The 23,996-nt window shown below is 40.1% G+C and overlaps 1 protein-coding gene across 2 annotated transcripts in view; it reads left to right on the forward strand.

Annotated features, from left to right (window-relative positions):
• pkn2a (protein kinase N2a) overlaps positions 1-23,996 on the forward strand; it is a 119,921-nt gene that overhangs the window by 64,030 nt on the left and 31,895 nt on the right. For both annotated transcript variants that reach the window (XM_052012374.1, XM_052012372.1), the window contains exons 3-6: positions 8,683-8,828; positions 13,045-13,174; positions 21,046-21,194; positions 21,284-21,497. In XM_052012374.1, the coding sequence (XP_051868334.1) occupies positions 8,683-8,828; positions 13,045-13,174; positions 21,046-21,194; positions 21,284-21,497 (639 nt within the window). The remainder of the gene's footprint in view (positions 1-8,682; positions 8,829-13,044; positions 13,175-21,045; positions 21,195-21,283; positions 21,498-23,996) is intronic.

The raw sequence follows: 23,996 nt of genomic DNA on the forward strand, positions 1-23,996 counted from the left end.
ATAAATAGCACTTCCTAATATAGAATTTTTACCTGTCATTTTATGTAGATGTAAGCAAAAATAGATGCTGAACCTCTAGAGTGATGTCCAAGAAAAGTAAGCAATGTAGTGGCTTGAAAGTAGGGTATTGATAGGGGAATAGAGATAGAAAGGTAGAGGTTGTGCAGGGCTTAGATAAGATAAGATATACGTATCTTTATTTGTCACATGTACACAGAAACACATAGTGAAATGCATCTTTTGCGTAGTGTGTTTTGGGGGCAACCCGCAAGTGTCGCCAGGCTTCCAGCGCCAGCATAGCATGCCCACAACTTCCTAACCCGTACATCTTTGGAATGTGGGAGGAAACTGGAGCACCTGGAGGAAACCCATGCAGACACAAGGAGAACGTACAAACTCCTTACAGACAGTGGCCAGAATTGAATCTGGATCTCCGCCGCTGTAATAACATTGGTGAGGTGAAGAGAGCAGTGGGAGGAAATGTACAAGAGATCAAGGAGGTAGGGCAGTGGAGGAATTTGAACGCCAGCATGCACTTTCTAAGCCATATGTAGGTCAGTGAGCACAGTGTTGGGTAAAAGGGACGGTGCAAACTAGGACATAAGCAGCAGAGTTTTGGATGACCTTAAATATGCAGCATTTGGAAAATGGGAGATTTTTTTTCAAGAGAGCATTGGAATAGCCATGCCTGGGTGAAACAAGCATAAAGTAGTTTTTGGTAAATAGTTTTGAGTCCTGCATGCAAATAATCCAGTATTGTATAAATCAAAGCAGGCAGTCTTGGGATCGAGAGGACGTAGATTTGACATTCAAATAGAATGCCATGGTTACAAACTGTTTGGTCCAGCCTCAGAATTTGGCAAGGAGAGTGGTTTCATTGATTTGGGTATCAGTTTGTCAATCTATACAAAGGCAATGGTGTGTAATTAGAAGAAATGTCCCATCCACAGTGGCTGGCATAGTGGAAGGATTGAGAAAGGTGATAGTAGGATTAGAGGCAGGATATTGTTAGCAAGTGGAACGTGATGTGTCTTGGCTGTAGTCACCATATGTGGCAAGTGGATCAGCGGTGGATAGGCCGAGATGTATAGGGTGCCTTTTGTGATTGATCCCAAGACTTTGGATCCGATTTCCAGAATCAGATTATTTTTCTGTTTTCCACTCTTGAAGATATGCAACTGAATGATTTAAATGCTGCTGTTAATAACAAAACAGTTAACTTTCAAAATGTAAGGAAATGTTCTTATGAAGAATGAAAGTTCAAAAAATTAGGTAATACCCGCAAAGAGTTTCTTTAAGACCGTGGACCACATGCTGTTCATTTTATAATCGCTTGCTGGAGTTGATTATAGTTCTCTTATAATGGAAGGCTTAACTAATTAAACTTCAGTTTTCCAAACAAGATGCAAGGCAGAATTTTGAATCTTTTGTTTTTTTAAAAATTGAACTGTGTTAACTATAGGCCCATTAGCTTTAGTAATAAGAAAGGTACTCAAATTAAGTTATGATGGATATATTATGTTATGTCTTATGTATAAATTAAATACATTATATTATGTATTTAGAGAAGGTTGTATCAAGAAAACCCAATATAATTACTGGAAAAATAATTTGTATCTTACAACTTGATCAAAACTTTCTCAAATTATTCACTTAGTTAGTGGATATAGTTAACCTAGTAAGCATAGTCTTCCTGGATTTTAATAAATCTTTAGATAAGGTGCCGCCACAAACCCTCTTGTGGATTGAGAAATGGCTAAATGATCGCAGGCAGGAAGTGATCAGTTGTGTATTTAGATCTGCTGAACTTTCAGCTGGTGTTCTGTAGATCCATAAAGGATACACCACCATTAATAGTGGGTCGGTGTGTGCTGAAAGGTGGACTGAGTTTTGAAAATTATTAACTTAAAAAATGTAGTGACCTGTATGTGGGCATCCACATACCAAGGGAAAGTGGTGGAATAAAGTAATCTAGGTTTTTAATACATCAATTTTTAAAACATTCACAATATCTGTAGTCAAGCTGTAGCTAAAATGCACAGGGTACACAACAGGACAATTTATTTGAATATATTTTGTCCTTGTACAAGGCACTGCTTTGACCTCAACTTTGATCTATTTGCATGCAGAACTAGGAAAAGGAAAGACCTCAAGATCAATTCCCAGATTTAAAATTTTTAGTTTTTTCGTAAGAGGTTCATTCAGCTGCGTCTCTATACTTGAGAAGCATTCGGTTGAGATAATTTAATCAAGTTTGAATTGATAGGGTAGACTCTTTACTTAAAGTCAGTAGAAATAATTAATTACGATGACAAGAGCCAGGCATCACAATTACATGTTAAGGATTGAGATCTCCCACCCCCTTGTAGTCAAACTACGATTATACACGGAGGCTTTGGGAATTTCATTTTCTCTAATTGCCCACAATTTCTTGGCTGTAATCACAGCATGGACCAAGTTGGTTAGAACCCCTGCATTTATTTGACCAGATCCACATCCTCCAACCCCAAAATTGCTGCCTCATAAATGATTTGGTTTCAGGTGATTGGGAATGCATATACTGTGTATGAGATATCAAGATTATACAGGGAAAATTGTATTTGTTCTGGAGATCTGTGTTCTGTTGGCTAGGTTCATTTTTACTGCCCATCACTAATTGCCCTGAGATGATGATGAGCTGGCTTCTTGAACTGCAGCAGGTGAAAGTGCTCCGATAGTGTTATTGTTCGGCAGGATATTCCAGGATTTAGATCCAGTGACGAAGAAGAATGGGCACTGGATCTTGCCCATTCTTGGAGAAAAATCTGCAGGTGCAAGGGCCAGCAGGTACATGGTGTTCCCATGTACTTCCCTTGTCTTGTTTGATGGAAGTTGTGGGTTTGGGAGGTTCTGTTGGAGTAGCTTGGGCAAATAACTGCAGTGCATTTCATAAGTTACACATAGAGAAGTCACTGTGCTCCAGTGGTGAAAGGCATAAACGTTTATAATAGTTGATCGGGTGCCATTGAAGTGGGCTGCTTTGTCCTGATGCTATTGAGCTTCTTGAAAGTTACTGCTGCTGTACTTATTCAGAGATGTAGAGAATATTCCTCATGCTCTGATTTGTCTAGCCTTCCTGCGTGCAAGCATGGGTTGATTCATTTCCTATCTATAATTTTCGCAATTAGGTTTCTGCCCCTGGTCTAGTCTAATTGCCACTACTAACAAATCAACCACTACTTGTCTCCACAGTGACCATGGCCAATTTTGGCTTCACCCTGTTGCATATATTCCTTCTGTTCTCTCTGGCCCTCCACCCAGACTTCTCCGCAACTTTAAACCAACTTGTTTTTCTCTCCATACCAGTTCTGATGAAGGGTGTCCTGAAACGGCTCATCCTGAATCACTTCACAGATGCTGCCTGACCTGCTGAGTGTTTCCAACATTTTGCTTTTATTGTTTAATTTGTACCTTTTGTTTAGTATTTTCCCCAAAAGTGGAGGAAGGGGAGAAAATACTGAAAACTTTTAGGAAACTAAAAATAAAACAGATGCACGTATTTGAAAAACAGAATGCAATTAGAGGGCAGATCGCCTTCTGGATTAGTAAATGGTTGGCAGATAGAGAGAGCAAAAGAGAGAATAAGTAATATTTTCTGCTTAGTAGGATGTGGCAAGTGGTGTTCCCAGAATCTGTGGTGTGTCCCTGAATTTTCATTTTGAAAATTAATAACTTGGATCAAGGAATTAAAAGTTATGTATTCTAGTCTGCAGGCAATAAGTTGGAAGGCAATGTAAGTTGTGTAGGTGCATGCACGCATTTCCAAGGGGATATTGACAGAATATGTGAGAGCTAAACTGTGGCAGGTGAACTTGAATGTGGAGAACTGAGAGGTCATCCACTTGGATTCAAGGAAGTCAACAAAATTTTCTTAATATTGAATGATGAGTTGTGAGGCAACGTACAAATATGTGTGTCTGGGTATGCACCACTGAAAGCTAAATAATCAAAGACTCGAGGAATGTGGGATTTTAGAATACAAAGGTTAAAAAAATTGTTATTTAGTTAGTAGTACCAGAGATCATTGGGCTCCTCTTGCATAGGGATATGGATATAGTTCTAAGATGGATAATTGGATTTGTAGCGAAGGTCAGCTGCAATCTAATTGAACAGATTGTTTGACTGACATATCTAAACCTGGCTTGATTGGTTTGAATATTCTACTCATTTTACAATACATATTTATGCTATGGGCTATATTTTCTGTAATAAGAAAATAGTGAACACCCAATTTTCAATTTCTATTTTTTGTGTGTATCCTTGATTATATATTTTGAAGATCATTTTTGTTTTTGACTAGACCAAGAAAAATTTTACACGGCTAACAAAAGGATTCCTGATACAATATGTAGACAGGCCGACTAGAGGAGAGGCCATTCTGGATCTGGTACTAGGCAATGAACCTGGTCAGGTGTCAGATCTCTCAATGGGTGAGCATTTCAGAGACAGTGACCACAACTCCCTGACCTTTACCCTTGCCTTAGAGAGGGATAGGAGCAGACGGTATGGGAAAGTATTTAATTGGAGGAGGGGGAATTATGATGCTATTAGGCAGGAACTTGGGAGTGTAAATTGGAAGCAGATGTACTCTCAGGGAAGTGAACAATGGAAATGTGGCGGTTGTTTAGAGATTATTTGCATGGAGTTCTGGATAGGTTTCTCCCTTTGAGGCAGGAAAAGGATGGTAGGGTGAAGGAACTATGGTTGACGAGAGATTGGAATATTGAGTGAAGAGGAAGAAAGAAGCTTGCTTAAGGTTTAGGAAGCAAGGATCAGACAGGGCTCTAGAGAGTTAGAAGGTAGCCACAAAGGAGCTTAAGAATGGATTTAGGAGAGCTAGAAAGGGGCATGAAAAGGCCTTGGTGAGTAGGATTAAGGAAAACCCCAAGGCATTCTACTCGTATGTGAAGAACAGGAGGATGACCAGAGTGAAAGTAGGACCGATTAGGGATAGAGGAGGAAACGTGCCTGGAGTCAGAGGAGGTAGGGGAGGTCCTTTAATGAATACTTTGCTTCAGTATTCACTTGTGAGGGAGACATTGACATTTGTGAGGACAGCGTAAAACAGGCTGATAAGCTAGAACATGTCGATGTTAAGGAGGATGTGCTGGAACTTCTGGAAAAACATTAGGGTATCCGTAATGTATCTGTCTCTACCAGCACCCCTGGCAGCACGTTCCATGCACCGCCACTCTGTGTAAAAACAACAACAACTACTACTTACCTCTGATATCCCCTATGTACTTTCCTCCAATCACCTTAAATTTATGCACCTTGTGTTAGCCATTTCCACCTGGGCTAGATGGGTTATACCCCAGGATATTATGGGAAGCGAGGGAAGAGATTTCTGAGCCCTTGGCGATTATCTTTGCATCCTCACTGGCCACAGGAGTAGTACCAGATGATTGGAGAGTGGCAAATTTTATTCCTTTGTTCAAGAAAGGGAGTAGGGATAACCAGAATTATAGACCAGTGAGTCTTACTTCATTGGTGGGTAAATTATTGGAAAAGGTTCTTAGGGACAGGATTTATGAGCATTTGGAGAAGCATAGGCTGATTAGGGATAGTCAGCATGGTTTTGTGAGGGGCAGGTCATGCCTCAGAGCCTGATTGACTTCGTTGAGGATGTGACAAAACACATTGATAAGGGTAGAGCGGTGGATGTGGTGTATATGGACTTCAGTAAGGAGTTTAAGGTTCCCCATGATAGGCTCATTCAGAAAGTTGGGAGGCATGGGATCCAGGGAAACTTGGCTGTGCGGATTCGGAATTGGCTTGTCCATAGAAGGCAGAGGGTGGTTGTAGATGGAGCGTATTCTGCCTGGAGGTCGGTGACCAGTGGTGTTCCGCAGGGATTTGTTCTGGGACCCCTGCTCTTTATGATTTTTATAAATGACTTGGATGAGGAAGTGGAATGGTGGGTTAGTAAATTTGCAGATGACACAAAGGTTGGTGGTGTTGTGGATAGTGTCGAAGATTGTCGAGGGTTACAACAGGACATTGATAGGATGCAAAGATGGGCTGAGAAGTGGCAGATGGAGTTCAATCCGGAGAATTGTGAAGTGATTCACTTTGGAAGGTGGAATTTGAAGGTAGAATACAAGGTTAATGGCAGAATTCTTAGCAGTGTGGAGGAATAGAGGGATCTTGGGGTCCAAGTCCATAGATCTCTCAAAGTTGCCACTCAGGTTGAAAGGGTTGTTAAGGCGTATGGCATGTTGGCCTTCATTAGTCAGGGGATTGAGTTCAAGAGCCGTGAGGTAATGTTGCAGCTCCATAAAACCCTGGTTAGACCACACTTAAAATATTGTGTTCATTTCTGGTCGTCTCATTTATAGGAATGATGTGGAAGCTTTAGAGAGGGTGCAGAGAAGACTTACCAGGACGCTATCTGGATTGGAGAGCATGCCTTATGAGGATAGGTTGAGTGAGCTACGGCTTTTCTCTTTGGAGCGGAGGAGGATGAGAGGTGACCTGATAGAGGTGTACAAGATGATGAGAGGCAGATTGAGTGGACTGTCAGAGACTTTTTCCCCAGGTGGAAATGGCTAACACAAGGTGCATAAATTTAAGGTGATTGGAGGAAAGTACATGGGGGATATCAGAAGTAAGTTTTTTTACACAGAGTGGCGGTGTACGGAACTCGCTGCCAGGGGTGCTGGAAGAGACATACATTACGGACATTTAAGAGACATGATAGAAAAATGGAGGGGTATATGGGAGGGAACGGTTAGATTGATCTTAGAGTAGGATAAAATGTTGGCACAACTTCATGGGCTGAAGGGCCTGTGTTGTGCTGTAATGTTGTATGTTAATATTAAAGTAGTTATCAGGAATCAACGAGCAATAGTGTCTACAGATCATCGGCTCATGTTTATTGTGCTGAAAATGAGAAACAAGTTGTTAGAGAAGACTAATAAGCTATAATTACACAAAACCAAATGACTTGAATCCTGTAACTTCCTGGCCTGCCTTAATCTGCATTGTCCAGAAGTGTCAGTGACACAACAACGTAATTCATCACAAACTAAGTAATAGCCTGAGACAATATTAGAAGTGAAAAGGACATCACATGATTGCTATTGACCAGTAAAATGCTTCAAAAAAAGGCACATCAATATCATGGATTTTTTTTAGAACATGTAGTTTCATCTGACCTTCTCATGCTTCAAGATTTTATTTCTAAATCCTTTAAGCTATTCTTTGCAGTTATTGAGTGAAATCCCTTATCTCATTTACTACTACTATAAACTGCAAATATCCAAGGAAGGGAACAACCAAATCTTGTGAATTGGGAACAAAAGACTGCGTGGCAGAGAAGGAATCATTTGTGTTTTTGATTCCTTTGTGTGCCAAAGGCATTGGTGTTATTTTGTTCTTTCCGTTCTGATGTTGATCAAATATTCTGCTTGAGGCAGAGTAAGCATTAGAACAGTTAAGGTTTCTCTATATCCTTCACCTGAATTGCTTTCACTGGCTTCAGCATTGTTAGGGTAATGCCAATCTGAAATTATTCGCGTATAAAATCTTCCCAAGAGCCTTGTTTAAATAGATGGACCTAAATTCTGTAGGGTCCTAGAGTACAGAAATGGACATCTTTGCTGACTTTTTTGTCCATCTACATTAATCCCATTTTGCCTGCATTAGGTCCATATCCTTCTATGCCTTGCCTATTCAAATGTCTGTCTAAATGTCTCTTAAACATAGTGATTATATCTGACTCCACCACTTCCTCTGGCAGCAAGTTCCAGATATCAACCACTTTCCACTCAAATCCCCTTTAAAGCTCCTTGCTCTCACCTTAAACCTGTGCCCTTTTTGTTTTTGATGTTGCTACCATGGGGAAAAATTCTTTTATAATTTTGTATACCTCTCATGTTACCCCTCAGCCTATGAGCCCAGCCTATCCAGTCTCTCTCAATAACTAAAATCCTCCAATCCGGGCAACATTGGTGAATCACATCCTTCCTGCAGTGTGGTGACCCGAACTGCACACAGTGCTCTAAGTGCAGTCTGTTCAGTGTTTTGTAAAGTTGCAACATGATGTCCCAACTTTTATAGAATTAGAGTTGTACGATACAAGAATGGGCCCTGCGGCCCACCACATCCATAATGACCTATGAAGGCAAGCTGCCATATGCGTTCTTCACAACCACCTTCGGGGAACTATGAATTAGAACCCACAGGTTCTTTTTGATCATCAATATTCCTTAGTGCCCTACCACTTACTGTATATGTCCTACACCTATATGACTTCCCTTTGCATCACTTCACACTTATCAGGATTAAATGCCATCTGCCAACACTCTGCCCAACTTTCCATCTGATCTAGATGAAGTCAGCATTGGACTCGATTGCCAAATTTGAACTCTACAAGATGTTGGATGGAATTTTTGTGAGACATCTGGAGAGTGATTGAGTTTCTATCATCTTTCTTTAAGGGACTTGTTGAAAATGCCATTATCTTGTTCATCAGTTTAGGGAAGAAAAATAAATCCAGCAAAACACATTCCCGTGGCGTTTCAAACCAGAGGATAGTGTTACAAATTCTTTTAAAAAAAAGAATTGCAGCAAACCATTAACATTTTGATGTCCGCACAAGACATTTATAGAGTTCCATACACAAGTCCTTTATGATTTCAGATTGTCCACGAACCCCAGATACTCCTAATCCTGAGTCTACAAATAATAGCCGTATTGCTGCCTTGAAGAAACAATTGGACATTGAGCTGAAAGTGAAGTTGGGAGCTGAGAATATGATCCAGATGTACTCGAATGGATCTTCAAAGGTGGGTTAATGTGCTGAAACGCACCCACAACATTATGCAGAGTTTAAATTATTCTTCAACTTTTCTAGGTTGTGTTACTCTCATAACTTTTCAATCGAATAATTATACGCAATTGTAGACTGAGTGTTTTGTTGTTCCGTTGTCAGTTTCTGCTGTATTTTGCAATAGCATAACTTATTTGTCTAAATTGGGCAATAATTGTGCTCTTGGCCCTTTTTTGTCACACCTGGAACATATAGCTGCAATTCCAAAGTAAATTTATTCAGTTTCTCCAAGATATATTCATCATCTCTTTTCAGCTTCTGGTAAAGCCCAGCAAGTTTACTTTGTGGTAGTGTCAGCTGTGTAAGACCAATGCATTGGGTGCTTGTATGAGTCTTAGTGCTGTATAAAAGTAGCTAAATTAATATAGAAACCACACTGATTCTGCACTATTAAAGCCAGTCCAAGGGGATTAATAGCTCCTCTAACTATGTGATATTAAGGATCATACTGAAATGAGTATGATTATTCACAGTCAGACCCCTGGGGGAAACAACTCCACTGAGGGGGGGGGGGGGGGGGGGGGTAGGAATCTTGCAGACTGCAATTATTGCTAGCAAGAGCTGAGGTGGGAGAAGCAATGAAGTGACAAAGTGTGTTCTTGTGGAGTTAGGACCAAGACCATCAATGCTCTGCCTCTCACCACTTGGTAATGATCTTCTAAAATAAAGAACATTGTGCTGCTTTTACTGGCATCCCTCACCTTGACAGTTACATCAAATTATCAATGATATGAACTCTTAATGTTCTTGTGACATAGAGATATAACATTTTCCATGTTATTTTTCTTCTTAATTCTGCAATTCCCACTGTTTTTTTCCATCTTAAATTATCTGCTCCTGGTTTATAGTTTTGCCCTGGCAGTGTCTGGTGCCTACACAAATGACTTTTGAGCATTTTAAAGTAGTCAGCATTATTTAATATTTTAAAGTGACCTTGTTGCAACATGACTGTCAAGTATAGTACAGCTTTTTGTTTACCAAAAATTAAAATCGCCAGGTATTTTGAGGATTTTCTTTTCCTCAAATAACATCACTCAGATGTTTTTTCAGTAGAATTTTGGAAATGCATCAATAATACTTGATGTGTTCTTTTGCATTTTAAAATACTTATTCTCTTCCTCTTCCCACTTCCCCTGTTCTCATCTTGGCTATCTCTGTCAAAGTCACTGATTTTTAACAAAAAAAACTCCACAGGTCAAGCAGCATCTGTGGAGGCAAAAGGTGGTGTACGTTGACGTTTCGATTCGAGACCCTGCATCAGGAACGAGTGAGAAGAAGAAAGCTTGCCAGTATTTAGCAGTATGAGAATTTTGAGTATGATAGAGTCTTGTTGGTGATCAATGGAACCAAATGGGTAGGAAATGATGGGCAAATGGAGCCAGGTTTTTCTTTGGTGGCGGATGGTCAAGGAGAGAGAGAATGGTGGTTGGGACGGAGGCTGGTGGGTGATAGCTGGGACCAGATTGGAGGTGAGGAGAGGGGGATGGGAGTGGGAAAATTGAACAAAGGCAGAAGAAAACTAGGTGGATGGGTGAGTGTGTGTGGGAGAAGAACACCTGGAGTGTGGGTTACCTAAAATTGGAAAATTCAATGTTCGTACTATTGGGTTGAAAGCTATCCAAGCAGAATATGAGACATGGTTCTTTCAGTTTGTATTTGGCCACTCTGGAGAATGGACAGGTCAGTGTGGGATTGGAGAGTTAAAGTAACATGCAACTGGAAGGTCATGATGGCCATTGCTCCACAAAACAGTTGCCTCCGCAGTGCTTGGTTTGACCAATGTAGGGGAGGCCACATCATGAGCACCGAATGCAGTGGACCAGATTGAGGGAGGAGGTGAAGGGACAGGTGTTGCACCTCTTCCAGTTGCAGGAGAAAATGCCAAGGAATGAGGAGAGGTGAGTGGGAAGGGATGAGCAACCAGGGAGTCATGAAAAGAATGGTCCCTGTGGAAAGCAGAAAAGATGGATTGGGGGTAAGAATAGAAGATGTGACTGGTGGTGGGATCATGTTGGAAATAACAGGATGATATGTTGGATGCAGAGGCTGGTGGGGTGAAAGACAAGGACCAAGGGAGCTTTATTGCTGTTCTGTTGGGGGGTTGGTGGGGGGGAGGATTTGTAAGAGCAGATGTAAATGTGTGTGAGGACTCCACCAATTGGAATGGGGAAGTCACATTTCTGGAAGAAGGAGAACCTCCTTACCTTATATTCCACTTGGGTAGCTGACAACCCAGTGGTATGAACATTGAATCTTCTAATTTTAGGTAAACCACACCCCCTTTGTTCTTCTCCCTCAGGCACTCATCTGTCTGCCTAGTTTTCTTTCCCCCTTGTTCACCTTTTCCATTCTCTCCCTGCCAACCCCCCCCCCCCCACTGGACTCTATCTGCCCATCATTCCCTCCCCACATTGGGTCCACCTATCACCTACCAGCCTCTATCTTGCCCTACCTTGTACTGTTATATACTAATGATCTTTCCTCTTCTCTCTGTCCTGATGTTGGATCTCAACCTGATACGTCAGCTTACGCCTTTTGCTTCTGCAGAATCTGACTGACTGACTTAGTTCTTCCAGTGCTCTGTGTTTTGTTCCAGATTCCAGCATGTGTGGTCTCTTTGATCTTTTTACCACTGATTTTTAACAGGGCTAGGGCTCTGCAGGAGTTGGCTGACTCCAGGATCTTACCCAAATCCCCTCCTATGTTTGGGCCTACTTTGTGAATCAGTGTAGATTAACCAGTTATGGAAGGCTGTATAGCCTAAATTTTGAACAAGCCTGGGTCATAGTTTCCAGTGGGGATTGCAAAATATGAATTCTAAATGAAAACTTTGTTATTAGATTTTGTTTTCCTTCCCCTTAATTTAAGATAGTTGATGTACATTGAAATTTCCCAAATGTTGCCTTGGTTGTGATCAGCACAGGCCTATGATTGATCCTGACATCTGGTTCCTGTGGCTCAGTGCCACTCCAGATGATGTATGCACTCACCTAAAAACCATCTGGGACACTGGTCCATATTCTGAAATTCTGTTGAGTATTTTGTTTGGCACTAGGATAGGGCAGGCTCTAAACTACAGCTGTTCTGTTTAAATCAGTGTTGAAGCATTATACATTGCCTCCTGATTTTTTCGATTAAAAGGCAGTACCAGTTTCTTTGAAGTGGCTGAAGGTTTAGAGTTCTGCTTGAACAGACATACGTCTCCAAACCAGACATCTGTTTGTTTTCAATAATGTTAGTAAATTCAGTCAGGGAATACATTAAGTCTTGCCATTACCTGATGGCAAAGAAACTTCAAGATAAAGTTGAGAGCTCATGATTTGGATTCCCATTGAAAATCAGATTCTCCCACTAAAAGCCTCTCGCATAGCATCAAAAGATAAGTATATATTGAAAGCAGTTGTTACTGGCTTAATCTCTGGGCATCAGAGATAAATTGTACAGCCAATAATGTCACTTTAGAATGTTGTTTCATTTTAAACTAAAATCATCTTTATGTTAACAATGTGGAATGGAAAGGATTTAGCAGCAAAGACGCTTGCTTTTTGATCGTTTTGGAGTACTTAACTTGCAAGTTTTTTTTCTGGTTTGAAGCTCTTAGGTCAGGTGATAACAATAGAGCAATAAAAAACTAGAAAAGTGCAGCCAGACTGCTAAAGTTAACCTTTCTGCTGCAGCCTTTGCACCCTTTCCATTGCTAATGATCGCAATGATTTCTGATCATACTCTTTTATTTAGCAGTGCTGGTGTGCTGTGTATTTCAGTGTTATCTGTTTTAATTTGATTCCCTGGATATACAAGGGTCTTCTTTGTGGAATGCTGTGAGGTGATTTGTCCTGGGTGGGGCAAAGAGGATATAGCAATCTCCCAATTTTACCCACAGTTGTAAAGTAGTGTTGGGAAGCCATACAAAAGAAAGTCGTGCAGAAACAAAGTTAAGAAATTTCTGTGGCACCTTATTGAATGTTCAGAATTGCAATTCATTATTTTGAAGAGTTGTCAATGAAATGTAGATAAATGGGCAAAGATGTCACTTGTTCAAAATACAGATATAAATCTACTATATTGTCAATCCATGTAATCTTTTGTTTTTGTTTTGTTGATCAAACTTTGCAAATGGTCTGTAAATTTTCTTTTAACATTTTGGGTTAAACTCTACTTCTAATTTCCAGGATAGAAAGTTGTTAGCTGCAGCTCAACAAATGCTTCAAGATAGTAAAACAAAAATAGAAGTTATAAGAATGCAAATTCTTAAGTCTACGCAGACGAGTGAAACAGTATTTGAAAATACAGATGGAATAGGTAAGAGAGAGAATTACTATCTTATGGTTGGACTGGGTTGATAACCTAAATATGTTTGTATAATGGTATTAATGTGTAAACTGTTATCTTGTAAATTGCAATGTAGAGATTAACCCCTGTTGTACCTGGATATAGTAATACCTCTGAGATTAAAATTGTTTGTTCTTTGAAAATTAATTCATGTAATCTGCAATTGTTAGAGGTATTTCTTTGTGGATGATTTCCAGGTAGGTGTTACAAGGCAGTGAGTGTCACAAATTGATGCACGTGAACACTGAAAATGTATCTGATCAACTTGGATGCCTGGGGAAAACAAAATACCAGTACAGAATAAAGGACACAAAAATATTAGCTGGTCCTTTAAGCTGGTCATATACTGGTCATCATGCAACTTCTGCATGCCATCATACCAGTCGCCCTTTTACCTTCTGCCCATCTAACTTGTCTGTCCCTAATGATTTGCAATAGTAAAAATCTGTCATAAAGACTATTGTGGCAACAAACATCTTTTAAACTAGATATCAACCATTATATCATCCAACATGTAAATAGGGCTACAACTGAACACAGCATTTACAAATTAGGATCGTCAATAAGCCTCTAGGTCCCTCGATCATGGTTAATCTGATTGTAACTTCAGTTCTGCATTGCATCCTACCCACTGTAACCTTTCACCCCTTGCTGATCAAGGATCTATTTAGCCCTATTTTAAAAATATTCAAAGACTACTTCCACTTTGAGGACGAATTCCAAAGGCTCAAGAGCTTCTGAGAGAAAAAAGCTTCAGCTTATCTCTATCTTAAATGAGCAACCCCTTCCTTTTAAGCAGGGATCCCTAGTTCTAGATTATTCTACAAGAGGAAACATCCGCTTTATTTCCACCTTGTCAGAATCCCTCAGGATCTTGTGTTGCAATCAAGCCCCCTTTTTGCATATCTAAGCTCCAGATTGATACAAGCCTAGTTTGCCTAATCATTCCTTATAAGATTGGCATTCCAGGTATTGGTCCAGGAAACACTCTTGTCAGTGCTTCCACTTTCCATCTAAAGAACCATTTCCACACCAATGTATTTGCTTCTGCCTACAATCTGTTATAGACCTATAAAGATCCTTGTACCCAAGCAAAAAATTTATACCATCCATTTGAAGGTTGCCTTTTGGACACCTTCAAGAGGCAGTGCCTCAAGGAGGCAGCATCTATCATGAAGGACCCTCACTATCCGGGACACACCCGCTTCCTGTTACTACCACCAGGGAGGAGGTACAAGAGCCTGAAGACCCACACTCAATGATTCAGGAACAGCTTCTTCCTCTCTGCCATCAGATTTCTGAACAATCCATGAACCTATGAACACTACTTCATTGTTCCTTTTTTGTTGCACTTTTTAATTATTTTTGTAATTTATAGATTTCTTGTCTTTGCACTGTACTGCTGCCACAAATTTCATGTCATGTTAGTGATAATAAATCTGATTCTGATTTTGTTCCTGATTCATTTTGTGCAAGATGGAGGCACAGGCTGCTTCACTAGAGATATGGAATGGGATACACTGAAATTCTCAACATATATCAGTAAATGTGTCAACTTGTGGAGGAAAAGTCATTGATGAAATAACTAAAGATGGTTGAGTTTAGAAGACTGCCTTGAACTTTTGAAGTGATATTTTGGGACTGAGATTTTTGGCTTCATGTAATCACAGCTATCTTCCTTTATGCTGGAATCTGATTCTAGCCGACATTTGTTATACAATAAGGTGCCTTGCAGTAACTCAAAACTGGGCACCCACACTTGTTCATTGTAAATTATTAAGACCCAAGAACTGATCATTGGGTCACACCACTAAGTTATATCCTTGCAGCCTTAAAAAAGACCCACTTATTCAGAGACTTGTAGGAAGGATGAGCAGGAAGGAAAAGTTGATGGTGTCAGCATGTTAATAGGCAAAATAAGTATGTAAGAGATCATCTATGCTTGGGAGAAGTTGAGCCCAATTGGGTGGGGATAGAGAATATGGAGAAACAGTTATAGGGATCGGGGAAACGGCAGAGGAGTTGAACAGATATTTTACACAAGTCTTCATGGTAGAAGATACTACAAACGTGCCATTAACACTAAATAATGACAGAGAGGAATTAAATATAATCACCATCACTAGAGAAATAGTATAAAGCAACGTAACAGGACTAAAGGCTGATTAGTTCCCTGGCCCAGATGGCTTGCATTCTCGCATCCTAAACAAAGTGGCTGCCAAGATCAGGATGCATTAGTAATCTTCCAAAAATCTTGGAGCAGTAATCGAGGATTGGAAAACTACCAGTGTAACACCTATTCAAAAAGGGAGGAAGGCAAAAATCTGGTGACTATTAGCCATTTAGCCTAACATCTATTATTGGAAAAGTGTTAGAATTAATTATCAAGGAAGTAATAGCTACACTTTTGGAAAAATCTAATCAAGCAGAATCAGGGGCTTCACGAAGGGGAAATTGTGTCTGACAAAATTATTAGTGACCAGAATGGATAGAGGGCAATCAGTAGATTTATTATATCTAAACTTCCGGAAGGCATTTGCTAGGGTGCATAACAAAAGTTGGTCACAAGATAAGAGCCCGTGGTTTTGGAGGTAATCTACAGAAAGAGGATTAGCTCACTGGCAGAAAGCAGCAAATAGAGATAAGGGGCTCATTTTCAAGGTAGCAACCTGTGACCAGTGAGGGTTCCACTGGGATTGGTGCTGCAATCACAACTTTTACAGTACTTGGACAGAGGAAGGAATGTACAGGTAGCCAGTTTTGCAGACAACACAAAAAAAAAGTAGGTGGGAAAGTAAGTTTTGATGAGGACATAAACAGTTTACAGAGAGTTTGATATGTTAAATAAGTGAGCAAAAAGTTGACAAATAGAGAATCATGTGCAGGACAAAATGTGTGTAATGTGGAGTATAATGTGGGAAATTGTGAAGTCGTTCACTTTGGACAGAAGAACAAAGAATGTTATTAAATGGAGAAAAGCTGCAGAAAAGTGAACAAAACTGGGCTGCAGAAAATTGCACTAAAGGATTTGGGGTCCTTGTGTACAAGACACAAAGCTGGCACACAAGTATAGCAGGAATCAGGAAAGGCTAATGGAACGTTTTGCCTTTATTTCAAAGGATTTGGAGTATAAAAGTAGGGAAGTCTTACTACAATTGTAACAAGGCACTGCTGAGATCACACCCAGAGTACTGCCAACAGTTTTGATCCTTCTGTTTAAGGAAAGATATTATGGGAGGTGGTTCGGCAAAGGTTCACCAGCATCCAGATATGGAAGGCTTTTTCAGTGGGGAAGGATTAAAACAGACTGGGATCCTCAGCACTAGAGTTCAGAAGAAATAGAGGTGCTCTTATTGAAGCATATACAGTTCTTAAGGGTAAATGCTGAAAGGATGTTGTCTCTCATGGGAGAGTCCAGAGGGCACAATCTCAGAAGAGGATGCCTGTTTAAGACTGGGATGGGGAAGAATTTCTTCTCTGAGGTGTTTGAGTCTTTTGAACTCCTTGTGACAGACAACCATTGAGACTTGTATATATTAAATGCTGAAATCAGAAGGAGAATCAGTTATTGTGGGAAAGGACAGGAAAGTGGACTTAAGGAATGTCAGATCTGCCATGATTCTTTTGAATGAAGGAGCAGGCTTGAGGGGCTGACTTGCTTAACTCCTTACTGCTAAAACCATCTCATGGTCATAGAAAGATATAGTATAGAAACAGGCCCTTTGGTCCACGGAGTCTGCACTGACTATCGACCACCCATTCACGTTAATCCTACATAATCCCATTTTATTCTCCCTACATTCTCGTCAATTCTCCCCAGATTCTACCACTCACCAACACACTCGGGGCAATTTACAGTGGCCAGTCAACCTACCAACCTGCACGTATTTATGATAAATAGGAAGGAATAAGAAGGGATGATGATGGTGGTGTTGTCAGGTGTTGGATTAAAGATCTAATTTTGTGAGAATGTCTGTCAAGCTCTTTCTTGCTTGCTCAGTCAGTGGGACAGCCACCCCAACTCTGGCATGTTCCCAAGCAGATTTTGCAGTGTTGACCAGTCCTGATGTAATTAGTTCCAGTGCCTGATTGAAGTTGTGTGGTCAACTCAATTTTTTAAGTGTTGATTTTTGTAATGGTTTTGCCACAGTACCTCAGGTTACTCTCCCATTTCGGAGGGTAGTTAAAAGTTAAATACTTGTGCCTGTGGTGTCTTACACTGGCCAGATTATTTTGGACAGTAACAGGAACCAGTGGGGGAAATAAAAATAGGATTTTATGATAATCCAGGTTTGGGTTGTCGCCATCAGTGCTAACTAGCTTTGCATTCCACATTTATTTAATTAAATTTAAATTTCTCCAGCTGTCTGGATTTAAACGCATGTCTCCAGATCATTAGTCCAGGCTTCTGGATTACCAGTCCAGTTTGTATGGACAGTTTTCAAGTGCACTGCAACTGAAATCCTCATTGAATTCAATTTGCTAGTTAGACCATTTATTTCCCCAACTAGCAAACCTCTACTGCTCCTCCAATATTCCTGGATGGTCTCCCATCCCAGTACTGCCCAGAAGTGAGAGTGCTTATTTGGGTGCTGAAATGAATGTGATGGGTATCTGAAACAAAGAAATGACTTGGAACATTTGATACCACAGAATCTATGGGATGAGACAATATTCTAATTGTGGTACTGAAGGCTGTGCTCCAGAGCTAGCTGCACCTCTAGCTAAGTCGGTCCAGTGCAGTTATGACATTTTTTCCATGTTGCCTGTTAATGTGGAAAAAATGCCCAGATAAGCCCTGCCCATATTAAGCAGGACAATTCCTATCTGGCTATTCCCTGCCCAATCAGTCAACTTCCAATCATAAGCAAAGTGATGAAAGGTGTCACTGACAGTACCTAGCAACCTGCTCACCATTGCCAGGGTTATTATCTCTAGATCTCATCTAAACTTGGACTAAAGCTGAATTCTGGAGGTAAGATGAGAGACTGCACTTGGCAGTACTTAACGTGTATCAAGGAGCTCTGGAAAAACAAAACATTGGCTGTCGAGCAGAGGATACTCCAGTGGTTAGAATTGTACCTTGCACAAAGGAAGATGTTGGGGTTAGTCATCCCCAGGACATGACTGCCGCTGTCCAACCATCCATAGATGCTTCATCAAAAGTCCATCATAAGCTCAGAAGTGAGGTATTTGATGATTGCACTCTATTCAATTCCTTTTGCATCTCTTCAGCAAATGAAACAATCTGTGCTGGTGTGTGGCAATAGGCCGAAAAGTGGTAATATTTTTATTACAAAGATAGCACTCAATGACGACCTTCATGAAGAGAGAACCACTTACCCTTGATTTTTAACAGCATTGCCACCACCAAGCCCCACCAACATTGGGTCACCATTGACCAAAAACTCAACTAGACCAGCCACATAAATAATGGCTATGAGAGCAGCTCCAAGGCTGGGTATTCTGCTGCGAATGATTCACTACCTGACGCTCCAAAGAACTTGCTAACATCTACAAGGCAGTATTAAGGAGTATAATGGAATTGTCTCCACTTGCCTGGATGAATGCAGCTCCAACAATACTGAAGCAACTGAACAATATCCAGGCAAGTGGAGACAATTGTATTGTACTCCAGGATATTGAGGAGTTAAGGCCAGTATGATGAATTTGACTGGCAGGGAGGCTTAAGGGTCCCAGCGGCCTACTCCAGCTCCTATTTTCTTGCGTTCTTGTAATAAAGAAGCCTGCTTGATTAGCACGTCACCCACAATGCTAAAACGTTCATTTCCTCCACTGGGTCATACAAAATACTTTGCAGTTGCTTCCCTAGATTTTTTTGACAGCACTTCCCAAACTTTCAGTGTCTACCTTCAAGAAAGATAAAGCTAGCAGGCACTTGGACATACCACCACCTGCAGATTTCCCTCCAAGTCTCTCACTGCACCGACTTGGAAATATATCACTGTTCCTTCATTGTCAGTGGAACTCCCTACAAAATAGCATTATGGAAATAACTTCACGAGAAGAATTGCAGAAGTTCACCACCATCACCTTGTGGGTAACTTGGGATGGGTTATAAATGCTGGCTTGTCAGTGCCACCCACTTCCCAAAAGATGAATAAGAAAAAAAACTGATCCATTGCTCCCCACTCTTGCAGTAGCATAACAACCATGGTAGGAAATTAAGTGACAACACTTTGTGTGGAACGTTTTCAAATGGTTTTTTAATGTTATGATCTATAGATAGCCATTCATTTTTAAATGGCTCTTTCAAACCTATTTATAAAACAGAAGAAAGTGGTTTGCAAGAGGAACCTAATCAAAGCTGTACTTGGTTAACTGTCATGGAAGGGGCAATAATGGCCATCATTACTGCAAACAAAGCTGTTTATGTCCACCAAGTATAAAGCATAATAGCTTAATATTTGTGACCAGTTTATTTGTTAAAAAATATTTTTGCTGTACAAAACATCCACTTAAAGCTTAGAACTTTATATATATAAAACTTATAGATTATGATATTGTACGGTATAGTTTATTGATGTCATGCATTCCAATAGCTAAAATTTAGCACAAGATTTAAAGCTGTGCAATTTTTATAATAGACATAAAAATGAGTTTTCAAGCAAATGGTATTTCATTCAAAATGACTAGAAATAAAATGTCCTATTTGTAAGTATCCTATTAACAAGGAGAGTTGCAACAATGCTATTTAAATGCATTTGTTGTAATCTTTCCATCCCTTCCCCTGGGTTATGTGGGTGTCTGTTATTCAGAACTGGAATCTTAGCCAGAACTGAATCAGCATTCATTTTGCTGCTGCCCACGATGTATAAGAATACATGATCTATTCCATTTGCTTCTGACGTTCAATGTACAATATTTTAACTGACTTGCTGATTAGTACTTAAAAGGGTTGTCAAGAAACTGATACATTTTAAGAAGTACTAATACTAATAGCATTTTAGAATTTGGTTCTTGCAAAAGTAAAATGATTTGTGTATGTTGAAACCATTATGCTGTACTTGTCAAATATTGAAAACAGGATGAAAACAAAATTTAAAATGTGTTGAGAAATGCCTGGTGACTATGCAGATTAACTGTAATAAGTAACATTTGGTCAATGGAACTGCTGTGAACAACAACTTAGTAACATCCTGGCTAAGATAAATTAATATTGGTAACATTTTACAAAATAAGCACTTTCCTATTTAGCCCATGAAATATTAATTGCTAAATGTTAAAGTGGATACGTGCATTATCCATTTTAATGTTCAGCAGATTGCTATAGAAGGCCTTGAAGTCAGTGTCTGGCCTAGCTTGAATTTGCCAATTTTAGCTGGAGGGCCAGTAGAAGTTTTATGTTTTGTCATTTGTACGATGGAGCAAAAGCTTTTGTCCACAAACCATCAAGTGAGGATAAGATGGATGAGGCAGGCTTTGTTGCTACTTTTGGTGAAGTAGCCCACCTTTAATGTATTTGAGGTAAGTTATTGGACAGTAGCCATCAACCGATATTCCAGTTTGGGTGTTCAAAAGGTGATATATTTATGAGTGTTATTTTATTAATTACCCAATAATCTGTCTTTGTTTGGAAGCATTAATTCATTACATGGTAAGTAGCTCTACTGTTTGGAGGGCCTTGTGTACTAAATACTACCATTTACATAAGTTGCCTGCTTTTGCAAGCAAACTTAGATTCTCATTCTAAGAAATATGCAACTTCTCTACTGGTTCATGTGTATTTTGTAGAACATAACACCTGATTCCTTTTGGCAGTGTTGGAGTTGCACAGTAACAGGTTGAAACTATTGTTACAATTGTGTTTTCATTTCAAGCATCAAAGCCTGGAATAAGCCCCCTGGAGCTTAGGGTTGAAGAGCTTAGACATCACTTCAGAATAGAATATGCAGTAGCAGAAGGAGCAAAAAATGTTATGCGACTCCTTGGCTCTGGAAAGGTTCCTGACAAGAAAGCACTTTCAGAGGTAATTTAAAAGAAAAATGAATCGTATCTTCATTAATGGCAGTTTCCAATACATTTAGTTAAGTAATTTTTCTTGCCTTTCTTGACAAGGCACAAGCAAGATTTAATGAATCAAGCCAGAAGTTGGATCTTTTAAAATACTCATTGGAGCAAAGATTGAGTGAACTACCGAAAAACCATCCAAAGAGCAGTATTATCAAAGATGAATTATCAATGGTTTCATCGCCAGCTCTCAGTCCACGTCACAGTGTGATTTACCCACAGAATCAGTACAGCACATTATCCAAACCTGCTGCATTAACAGGTATGCATTTCAGATATCTTCCTGTTAAAGTGGTTTTGAGGGATTAATATGATAGTAATCACCTGTTCAGTTGTACAGTTATGAGATTGATATGTTCAATTCGTCTTGAGATAGAACTACCCTTGCAAAAACAGCATAGTAGCGTGTAGCATGTTGGATCTCTAGGCTATGGCCAAACTAGAGAAACAATGGATAGGATGTTTTGCAGGGTTTTTAAACAATGGAAAGTACACCATGCTTTTTGATATTAAAGCTGCTTCTAGTGACAGAATGGTAGAACTTCTTGAAGTCTGCACACAGATGCAAGTTATTGTTGTCATCTCTGTATTTTTGATTTTTATTGTTGTTATCAATGTGTTGCAGTAAATGAAACCAGTGAAGTAAATACTTCTTCATTGAACAAATAGCTCAAGTATTCATTTAAAATAACTTTACAAAGTTAGTTTCTAATGTGCCCTTTGACTCTCATTATGGTTCTACCACCTTGATCAGTTCTTTACCAACAGTTACCATTTAGTCGTATTCTCACCATTTCACAAGACAAGGGAGTAGAAGTGGGCCATTCGGCCCATTGAGTCTGCTCCAAAGAAAAGGGAAAAAGGAAAAAGAAACAAGAAATCAGGGGACGGGGACAAAAAAAACTATTCTAACCCCAATTTCCGGCCTTATCCCCATATCCCTTGATACCTGACTAATTAGATGGCTATCTATCTCTTCCTTAAATGCCTCCAATGATCTGGCCTCCACTGCTGTACGTGGCAAGGAATTCCACAAATTCACCACCCTCTGGCTAAAGAAATTTCTCCTCATCTCTGTTTTAAACCTGTACCTTCTAATTCTAAGATTGTGCCCTCTGGTCCTGGACTCACCCACCAAGGGAAACAGCTTAGCCACATCTACTCTGTCTAGTCCTTTCAACATTTTAAATGTTTCTATGAGGTCCCCTCTCATTCTTCTGTACTCCAGTGAGTACAGTCCAAGAGCCGACAAACGCTCATCATATGTAAGCCCTTTCATTCCGGGAATCATCTTCGTAAATCTCCTCTGAACCCTCTCCAACATCAGCACATCCTTCCCAAGATATGGGGCCCAAAACTGTGCACAGTATTCCAAATGAGGCCTCACTAGTGCCCCATAGAGCCTCATCAACAGTTCCTTACTTTTATACACTATACCTCTCGAAATGAATGCCAACATAGCATTCACTTTCTTTACCACTGATCCGACCTGGTGGTTAACCTTTAAGGTATCCTGCACGAGTACCCCCAAGTCCCTTTGTACTTCTGTACTTTGAATTTTCTCTCCTTCTAGATAATAATCTGCCCATTTATTTCTGTTTCCAAAGTTGTACAACTGCACATTTGTCAACATTGAATCTCATCTGCCATTTCCTTGCCCATTCTTCTAAACTATCTAGGTCTCTCTGCAACCTTCCTGTCTCCTCAATACTCTCTACTCCTCCACCTATCTTGGTGTCATCCGCAAACTTAACCACAAAACCGTTTACTCCATCATCCAAATAGTTAATGTACAAGGTAAAAAGAAGCGGCCCCAACACCGACCCCTGCGGAACACCACTAGTAACCGGTAGCCAATGAGAACAAGATCCTTTTATTCCCACCCTTTGCTTCCTGCCAACCAGCCAATGCTCCACCCGTTCTGTTATCCTACCTGTAATTCCATGACCTCTCATCTTATTAATCAGTCTCTTATGCGGCACCTAGTCGAAGGCCTTTTGAAAGTCTAAATACACAACATCTACCATCTCCCTTATCCACCCTACCTGTGATTTCTTTAAAAAAAACTCCAATAGGTTGGTCAGGCAGGATCTTCCCTTCACGAAACCATGTTGGCTAGGACCTATCTTGCCTTGCACCTCTAGGTATTCCATAACCTCATCCTTGAGGATCGATTCCAATAACTTTCCCACCACCGACGTCAGACTAATAGGTCTGTAATTTCCTTTATGCTGCCTCCCACCTTTCTTATACAGCGGAACTACATTTGCGACCCTCCTGTCCTCCGGAACCATGCCGGAGTCTATCGATTCCTGGAAAATTATCACCAATGCCTCCGCTATCTCTAAAGCCACCTCCTTCAGAACCTGGGGATGCACCTCATCCGGTCCTGGAGACTTATCAGTCTTTAGCCCATTTAGTTTTCCTAGCACCTTCTCTCTAGTAATCTTAACTGAACTCAGTTCCATTCCATGAGACCCCCGACTAACCGGTATATTGCTGATGTCCTCCACAGTGAAGACTGATACAAAATATTCATTTAGTTCTTCTGCCATCTCTTTATCATCCATTATAATCTCTCCCGCACCATTATCGATTGGTCCTATATCAACCCGTGTCTTTCTTTTACTCCTTATATATTTAAAAAAAACTCTTAGTATCCTTTCAGATGTTATCTGCCAAGTTCCTTTCATAATTCATCTTTTCTTTCATAATGACCTTATTAGTTTCTTTCTGCAGGTTTTTAAAAGTTTCCCAGTTT

This window comes from Pristis pectinata, chromosome 3, assembly GCF_009764475.1.
Source record: "Pristis pectinata isolate sPriPec2 chromosome 3, sPriPec2.1.pri, whole genome shotgun sequence".
NCBI lineage: Eukaryota > Metazoa > Chordata > Chondrichthyes > Rhinopristiformes > Pristidae > Pristis > Pristis pectinata.